This window comes from Aulonocara sp. 'chitande type north' Nkhata Bay, linkage group LG1, assembly GCF_057382095.1.
Source record: "Aulonocara sp. 'chitande type north' Nkhata Bay isolate Kocher_YH1m ecotype deep benthic linkage group LG1, A_spYH_male_GT1.1, whole genome shotgun sequence".
NCBI lineage: Eukaryota > Metazoa > Chordata > Actinopteri > Cichliformes > Cichlidae > Aulonocara > Aulonocara sp. 'chitande type north' Nkhata Bay.
In genome coordinates this window covers 1,411,657-1,421,055 of record NC_141344.1, presented here as the reverse complement: position 1 = coordinate 1,421,055, position 9,399 = coordinate 1,411,657, and the positions used below count along the sequence as shown (strand labels likewise).

At 44.6% G+C, this 9,399-nt stretch overlaps 1 protein-coding gene across 1 annotated transcript; it reads right to left on the bottom strand.

Annotated features, from left to right (window-relative positions):
• Positions 1-328: 328 nt before the first annotated feature.
• LOC147338435 (tryptophan 5-hydroxylase 1-like) lies at positions 329-9,072 on the bottom strand. Its single transcript, XM_086285883.1, has 10 exons — positions 8,762-9,072; positions 8,429-8,612; positions 8,241-8,341; positions 8,097-8,164; positions 7,813-8,009; positions 3,737-3,872; positions 3,462-3,588; positions 1,401-1,496; positions 869-1,002; positions 329-727 (listed from the first exon to the last, which is right to left on the bottom strand). Exons 1-10 carry the CDS (start codon positions 8,915-8,917, stop codon positions 550-552), a joined length of 1,377 nt encoding a protein of 458 aa, XP_086142009.1. The 5' UTR covers positions 8,918-9,072; the 3' UTR covers positions 329-549.
• Positions 9,073-9,399: the final 327 nt, after the last annotated feature.

Sequence of the window (9,399 nt, the reverse complement as noted above, 5' to 3'; positions counted from 1 at the left end):
TGTGACAATATATCTGTGAGCTATTTTTAACCAGCGAAGTGCTTTTATGGTGCTGCTGGTACTCTGCTGTGGATACTGGTGGGGTGGCTGAGTGGCGCCCTCTGCTGGTGTGAAGCATGCACAACTAAATGCTGCTCTTTGCACATCCAGCAACACTTTGTTGCTTTAAAAGTTGTTGTGAGGCCTCGTGTAGGTGTGTGCAGCTGATCTAATGGACACGGGTGCTGTGTCGCATTAAATGCCGCAGTAACTGAGCAGCAGCACAAACAGAACCAGGATAAGATCACTGCAGAACTCTCACACACGATTATGTGTATTTTATAGATCATCACACAAATTCACATGATTACAGACAGATTATCACGGCACACGTGCCGCATTTTTACAGCTCAGCCTGCAAACAATAAATGTGTCCTAGCGAATGTTTCAGGAGGCCCCTCCCCCCTCAGGAGGAGGTGTCGGCTTTGTTGCAGCAGAAGTAGATTCAGAGCAGAAGCAGAGGCATAGAAGCGGTGTTCGGCTGTCAGCGGCTTTACTGTGAGCACCTCTTTACACGCTCTGCAGTTTTTTGCTGAGTCGGTTCAGAGCGTCTTCGACGATGTCCAACTCGTGCCGGATGTCCTTCACCATGCTGTTGATGTTGTTGGTGTCCTCCAGAACGTCCACGCTCTGAGTGTAGGGGTCGTAGCGTATCGTGAAGGGACGTCGAAGGGTCTTGGAAAACTCCCTGCAGACACAGCACACACTTTACATCCTCAGCTGAAGCTCTCACATCGGCTCAGAACCAAAATCAGGGACAAGCAGGGACATACAGGGTCAGGGTTCACGGTGCGTCTCACACATCATGTGGGGAAAACTTGCAGCTCACCTCATTTTGTTCTTGGCTTCCTCAAAACTGTCGGCCACATAGTAAACGTGCTGAAACGTGGTGATCATGCACTCCTGGTTGCAGGTCACCGTGGGGTCAAAAGGAAGGATGTTGGCACTGCTGGACAAAGCGTGCTAGGAGGACAGACAGACACGTGCACAGATGTTTTAGATAGAGTCCAAACTTACTGAAACCTGAGCGCAGGTGACTGCTGCGTCAGGTAACTAGCTTAGCAACGGTTGGTGTCAGCTGGAGGACGCTCTGTGCTGCTTCTACCAAAACCAAACACTGAGAGCGAGTCGTGAGTGCAGTGAAGTAAAATCTTACATGTTGAAGTTTTAAGCATCAAAACCTGGAAATACTCAAGTAAAATACAAGTACACAAAAATGGGAGGAGTTTTAAGATGGTGTTTTTATGCCATGTGGATTTTTTTAACCACTCAGTGGGTTTAAGAAAACACAAAAATCACTAATAATCTGAGTCCTTTTAAAAATCGTCAGATGAAGGTGCAGTGTGGAGGTCGGAGGTCACCTGGAGTTCACTGACGGAGGAGAGGAGCCCCGCGCCGTACGCCCTCAGCCTGCCGTCCTGCTTACAGAGCCCAAACTCCACAGTGAAGAAGTAACACTGGAACAAACAGGAGGACACCGACATCAGCTCAGAGCGCCACTGCACGCGCTCAGTCAGCAGCGCTCATCTGTCTGTTTGGTAGATTAAAGCCTGGTGTGGATGAAACTGTGGACAGGTGAGTTCACTGAAATCATCTGCTTCTAGTTTTTCACATTTCGTTCCAGTATTTATATTTACTGAATCCTTCTTCATGTTTTCTGTTCATGTTGAGCTCAGCAGCATCACATTAGCGCTAACTCAGCATGCTGTATACACGTGTCAGTAGAATATTGTATTTCTTTAGTCAGTATAAGCTTTTAATGATATAAGTTTACTTGTGATAGAATGCTGCATGATGATCATTTCCTAGCTTAGAACTGATCGTACTTTTCATTGTTCTGGACGGATTGTTCTTTATGAAACGTGTTCTGATATTTGTATCTGAATCTTCCCACAGCGATAGTAAGAAGTCAAACAAGCAGTCCTGACCTCGCGCACACACACACACACACACACACACACACACACACACACACACATGCTCACATCAAATGTATTCATTTTTCTCGTGTATAAATAAAGACAAGTGCAAGAACAGAGCGTGCATTTCACAGGGCCCCACTCTGATGTGAGCGCTCTGCGAAACGCCCTTGCAAGTTAAAACTGCAGCGTCTGTTTGTGTGTTTTCTCCTCTTAGACTCTCAGCTGAAGAAGTGTCATTTAGAATAAATCTCTTGACAACACGCATACTGACAATCAGCGGTTTTGAGTCTTGATTATATTAATTTATTCTTATTCTTTTTTATTTTCACAGTTTGCACCTTCGATCCAGGAGGACGATATTTCGTCCCACTGTATACCTGAGTGTATACAGTTGGGTTGACAATAAAACTCGACTTGATTCAAAGACTCAGGACAGGAAGGTTTAGGGCGGGGCCGTCACTGACGATGACCTTGGTGGGTTCAAGCTACCCAGATTATAAACCAGGTGGAAGTATAAAGGACAATGGTCCACCAGGGGGCGGACGTTCACCCCGGGGCGAGCGCACACTGAGAATCGCTCAAAGTCACCTGAACAAACTTTTCACATGAATATTTTGAACCTGAAGGAAGAATTTTGTAAATGCATCAGCTGCTGAGCAACACTGCTTATTATGAGGAACTCTGAATATACTGTAAGTAAGAATTGCTGTGATTGGCTCGTTCCTCACTGATGAGAAGCCTGGTGGTGTCACCTGGTGGTGGAGATGTAGAAATGCAGCAGAGGTTTGGAGCAGGAGCTCAGCAGGTGATTAACAGGACAGGTAACCACGTACATGCACCTCTATACATGCACCAGCCAATGACACGCTGCCACAGCTGTAAGATAAACAGGCGTGTTTCTGTGAGGATTGCCTGCTACTCAGGAGCTCGATTCTTACGGGGAGAGGGAGAGGAGACCCTGAGAGCACCTAATCCAGGTGTCCTTCACCTTTACGTGTCAGTCAGTGGTCTGTTTCACTCCTATTGGTAGTTGCCTTAATATTTAGACATGTTCAACTCAGGACCCGCCCACTTCACAACACTAACTCCATATTTTGCCTCCAGCTCACTGAGGTCATCAGCCCAACCTCTCACCTGCTACTGCTGCCCTGAGTCTTCCTGTCCCCTTAAGAAGAACTGAGAACTTTCTATCAGATTTAAGGCCCTATTTCTGTCATGTCTGAGGTCCCTCATGGTTTCATTCCAGCTTTCTGTTTGCGCTCTGTCTGTAACACTGTGAGAACTTTGTTAACCCTTTGTGACGTTTGCTGTTTTGGTTCTTCGTTTGCAGATACGTGTCCATGTAAAGCACTTTGGTTCAACTTCTGTGGTTTTAAAATGTTCTGTGTAATAAAACTGACTTGACAGCCTTATGAGCCAATCCCTTCATATGTGGGGGGAGCCATGTTGTTCCCGCCTCATCCAGGTGTATTTAGGGTGAGTCGGCGCTGCAGCACTCACCGTGGCCAGTTTGTTTACATCATCATCTGAAGCGCCAAGCGACGCCAAACCGAGCTCCTGAGAGAACTGAGCGAAGCTGGGCTCGGCAAGCAGAGGCACGTGACCCAGCAGCTCATGGCATGTGTCTCTGCAGCACACACACACACACACACACACACACACACACACACACACACACACACACACACACACAAGGCTTTAGAAATATGAACAAAATAATAGTGTGTGTGTGTGTGTGTGTGTGTGTGTGTGTGTGTGTGTCTTTGTGCACTCACGGTTCAGGTGTGTACAGAGGCTCTGAGCTGTGGCGGACATACTGAGTGCAGTGGAAGACTCTGAAGGCCAGGCCTGCCAGGAAGTCTCTGGGGGAGAGGTAACCGGCAACGGGCCTGATGATGAAGCCTGAGCACTCTGCTCAAACACACGCACACAAACACACACACACACACACACACACACACACACACACACTGTCCATCTTAATCTAAACAGCGACCAAAAGATGACCAGTTAACCAAAAATAAGAAAGCCAGAACTGAAGAGGAGTAAGATTAGACAAAGACTCAGGCACCAGGATGAGGGTACTGAGGATGGGAGAAAATAACAAAGGATAGAAGTAAAAACACAGAAAGGTAACAAGGACTTAACTGTCAAAATAAAACAGAGGCACAAAGATCAAACCACACAGAAAACAGGAAGGACGCAGGCAGAGGGGTTATTAGGGTTACCATGACAGCTGCAGTTCATGTACCGGCCAGCAGAGGCAGCAGCGAGTCAGTCCCCACAGACTCCCATGTTAAAACTTTCCAGCAGAAATAACCATGTTTACAGCCTGATACACAAACTGTTTGTTCTCTAGAGATAATTCCCCCTTAATAATAACTAAGGACGATTTTATAACTCACATGTTTAAATGGTATTAAGGCTCTAAGTTTGCATTATTGGGGGCGTGGCCTCTTTGACTGACAGGTTGATGGTGGTGACAGGTGGCTGTAGCTGCTAGCTGTCTGCTAACTGGATCTCTGGACCTTGGTTGTGCTGTTGGAGCATTTTAATGAAATCATGTGACCAACAATATGGCTGCTGTGGGGTTTATGGGCTCAAATTGTGGTCATAAATATTTTGTACTTGTAAATCAGGATTTGTATGTATAAAAAGAATTTGTGTGTGCGTAAAAAAGATTTGTGTGTGGACATACGTGTGAAACTCTGCACTCAAGCTTCAAGTTACAAGTACGAATTTTGACCCTATTTTTCTTCCTTTCAGCTGATTGGTCAATGTCATGTCAATCACAAATGTAACAATCCAATCAGAGAACAGATGGGTTTGGATGTCGGAGGGGCGCTTTTTGAACTGCAGGTCCTTGAAGGATAAAGGCTCCAAAACAATCAAACTGGTTTTGCCCATTATGTGCGAAACCAGAAAAAGTGCCTGATAGCTGCAGTGGGAAACATCGGTGTCACTCTCCTTGTTTTTGGCTCAGATATTCAGCAGCTTGGAAACAACTGCTTGCAGGGCTCTAGGGTGCGACCACATTTTTCAATGGTGCAACTAAAAAAAATCCTACGTCGCAGAACTCTGAAAGTCTCCGTGTGGTCAACAACAGACAGACATTATGCCTCTATCGTGGTCTAAACCAATCAGAGATAGCCAGGGGCGGGACCTCTCTGATTGGCCGTGATCCAGTTGAGAGTGCAGGTGGATAGAGATAGTGATGATAAATTCGATTCTTTTTACTGAATCGAGTTTGAATGAGTCACTCACCAAAGTGAATTGGATTTTGAGTCATTTGAGTCACTGAGTCAGTTGACCAGAGAGTGCAAAAAATTTACATTTTCACTGAAACTTAATTTGTTTCTCTTTTCATGTAAATCCTGCTGCTAAGACGAGTGATTCGTTTATGCTACGATTCAGCGCAGCAAGGGAGGGGGTGAGTAACTCAAATGTGCTGTTAGCATGTTAGCAGAGCGATGCTACTGTGAGCTGAGGAGCTATTGTGTTGATGTGAGCTTCTACTCAGGGTTTTTTCTTCCAGTTCAGAGCAGGAATGTTTTTGTTAAGTTAATGTTTTTTTGGCTGTTGTTTTTTCCCCCACAATTTTAATTATAAGTTAGATATATTTCTACTAATGATATTAGTTTGCTAACAGCAACAGGGATGAGTCAGTGAGTCAGTTGGCGTTTCGTGAATCATGATTCACGAGTCAGTAAAGTGATTCTCGAGTATTGAACGATTCGTTCATGATTCGCACATCACTAGATAGAGAGAGGTGAGTGGCTTGAATAAAGCGATAAAGCTCTCAAAACCATTTCAACAACAACCAAACAGTAAATGAGAGCAGGTACACGGATTCCACACAAAGACGTAAACACAGAGCGGACCGACGCATCAGAATCAGCTTTCTCTTTCTCGGCTTTCTCACCAGACGGCCCGTACACGGACACGCCGTCGGGGCTGAAAGCCGACAGCTCACTGATCCTGATGCATCGGCCGGTCCGCGCTTTGTGTTTACTGTTTACGTCTTTTTTGTGCTCAATTCTGAGCTGCAGGTTTTGTGTCTCTCCAACCAAAATTCACTGAAGCAGCAGCAAAAGAAGATCAAACTACGCTTCACATTTGATAAACGTCATCGTCATAAACATCATCAGTTGATAAACATCTTCTCTGACTTTTGCTGTTTTGCTTCCACCACGATAAAATCACACTTCATGCACAGCTCTCTCTCTCTCTCTCTGTGTACTTCAAGAACAGTTTCCCATCTCAAATCTAAATTTTTGCGTTATTCATTCGCTTATTACCCATATTGCATAATTTTATAATAAATGATCAGAATTATAATGTTTCTGACTGTCTGAGGCAAAACTGAATCGAATCAGGACCTCGTGAATCGGAATCGAATGGATTATAGAAATCAGTGATGATACCCAACCTTAGTGAGCAGCCTAGGCCCGACAGAGTGGATGTAGCTGTGGGTAATAAAAAAGATGAAAAGAACGATTGATAACTTTTTTGTTATGTCTCCGTCTGATCTGTCTGAAATTCATAGCCAGCTCTGACACGGTGCCATCAACCTCTGAGCGCTGAAAAAGCAGCAGTGTGTCCAGAAACACATTATATGCTGCGATAAATGCCCTGTGTCCCCTCTCCCCCCGGCCTTTCAGCAGCAAACAGGTCGTCAGAGTGATGATTAAGTTTAACATTGTCTACAACATTACCAAAGAGTGCCAACGCACTTTAAGCACAAGCAGTTTTTCAGTAACTTCTCTTTCTGGTAGAAATGTGCTTCAAATAAAGAACTTTGTGTTGACAAGATTGTTAGTTAATCATTTACAAATCAATAGTGTCTCTATGGACTGAATTTCCCCCCAAAAAGTGTTAAGCGCCCAAATTTTGCACTGAGAGACTGCAGCACTAAGAAAAAAGTTAGGCGCACCAGTGCAACCGTGACAAAAAGTTAGTCTAGAGCCCTGGCTTGCATTTGACGGTCAGCGATGGGCAGTAACACGTTAAGGTAACACATTACTGTAATCCGATTACTTTTTAAAGTAACGAGTAAAGTAAGGGATTACTATTGCAAAAAAGTAATTAGTTCGTGGTAACAGACGTGTGCAGTTCAACAAGGGATAATGTGCAGTGCGGGAGAGAGTACGACCGTGCAGCATTTAAAGCGTGGAAGTACTCACATTACTTTGAGTTTGATTCCTTACAAAGTAACACAAACGTTCGCGTCTGCTGTGCACTCTGCGTGGAAAATGAAACCTTAAACTTCTGAGCAAGTACCGAGAATGCTGGCATGACCGCTGAGGCACACCTGCACCGGGCAAACCTCCACCCGCACCACTCCTGCTAAACACGTGAAAATAGATTTAAGAGCGACAGGACTCAGTGCTGCTAAGTTTTTGATTTTATTTATTTTCTGCTTTGTTTTACTTGCATCTATTAGAAAGAGTGTAAACACAAAACAATTATTTTATTTTAAATGCTGGAATGTGCAGAAAATAGGTTTAAATGTTAAACACATTTCTTCAAGTCAAAGACAGCTGCATACGATTTAATTTTTCCTTGATGCATAAAGTTAAAGATTCAAACTAATAAGACACGTTTTAAAGAGACTTTTTCATTAGATTCAGTTTTATATGATGGATCATGCAGAAAAAATAGAATTGGGCTGAAAGGTCGCTTTATTACCTATTCAGGTTGTGTATCGTGTTTTTTAAAAGTAACTAAGTAACTAATTACTTTTGAAAATAAGTAATCAGTAGAGTAATGGGATTACTTTTTTGGAGACGTAATCAGGAATTAATTAATGGTCACTTTTCCAAGTAACTTGACCAACACTGTTGACGGTTACCTTTAAGGAAGTGCGAGACGTCCTCCAGCTGGGGGATGTTGTCCTCGCTGTATTTGCAGTACTTGGTCAGCAGTGGGAGGTTCTTCAGGTACTCCCTGCAGGCGTGGCTCGGGTACAGCTTGTGGAGCTCCCTGAACACCACGCCCCAGGTACGCACCTCCTCTGCAGTGTAGTCCACACGAGGGATGGGCTCACCGCTGTGAGAGACGGAGTTAAAGGATGAAAGCCCTTCTAGGTTTTTATTATTAACTTCATTAATGAAAACATCCATAAGAGGAACTCACTGTTTGTAGTTTACAGCTAAATCAGAAAAATATTGTCTTCGTTTTCTGTATATGTTGTCCTTAAATCCCTGCAGGAACAGCAAAACCTCAGTCGGTTACCGAGTTCACGCTACATTTCAGAGCTCTGTCCGATGACGCACATACCGGATGATCTGCATCAAGTTCAGAGCCGTACATCAAAACCCTGTTTGCACACAGGTCCAAGTCTGAGATCTTCTTGGGGAACCACGGCACACTGGGCACATCTGAAACACAGTCAAGACACACGCAGACCTGTGAAATAACTCATTCCTATCACAGCTACTGTTTAGTCAAAGTACGACAAGGTGTACCGTCCTCGGGTAGAGCGGAGCCGTCGAACGGCGAGATCTCCACGATGTCCGTGTGCTTCCTGAGCAGCTCGGTGAGCTCCTTGAACTGCTCGTGGTCGGTGTCGCAGTCCACAAAGATCTCAAAGTCTGAATTCCTTCGTTTGGACTTCCGGGACTCGATGTGGATGAGGTTGACGTGTTTTTCCTGCGAACACACACACACAAACACACACAAACACACACACACCCAAAGAAGATGCTGTAAAAGCTTCTGATCACATTCATTCCTGGCCAGTCACATGCATCCTCAGAAAACACCATATCTGTGTCAACATAAAGAAAATGAAACCTCACCTGGAAAAGTTTCAGTGCCTTTATAAGACCACCGACTTCGTTTTTCAGAGTGAATATGATGGTTGTCGAGCCTCTCCCAAAGCTGCTGGAGACGGTCCTGTTGTCCAAAGACCTTCCTCTGCGAAGCTCCTTTCCTTCTGACTTCCTGGCGTACATGCTTCTCTGGATTTCAGCGATACAAATATGAAATTGATAGTGATGGTTCAGTAAGCTTGCTTTGGCACTGGCTGCATCAGAGAGTCGTCTGGTAGGAGTACGACGTGAAGGTCGTGACAGGATGAGTCTCCGGCTGTTCTGTCACTCTGCACGGCGGCTGCTGCCTTTATGAAGCTGCAGCAGAGGGGAGGGCGCTCCAGAGATGGATGTTCATCAGGAGGAAGATCAGCATCACGCCATATACATCACAACACACGACGCCTTGACACGTCACCACCTGTTCACTAATTGTTGAGTCAACGTGACGATAAAGTGTTACTGTAACCGTCCTTTAAAATACACGAACGCATGAACTTTACAGTAACTGTGAACGACTTACTGTTTGCTTCATGGCAACCGGTTTATAGTACTGTGTACTGTTTGTGTACAATGAATTAAATATTTACTGTATTTATGACACATTTTAATTGACACTGTTTCAG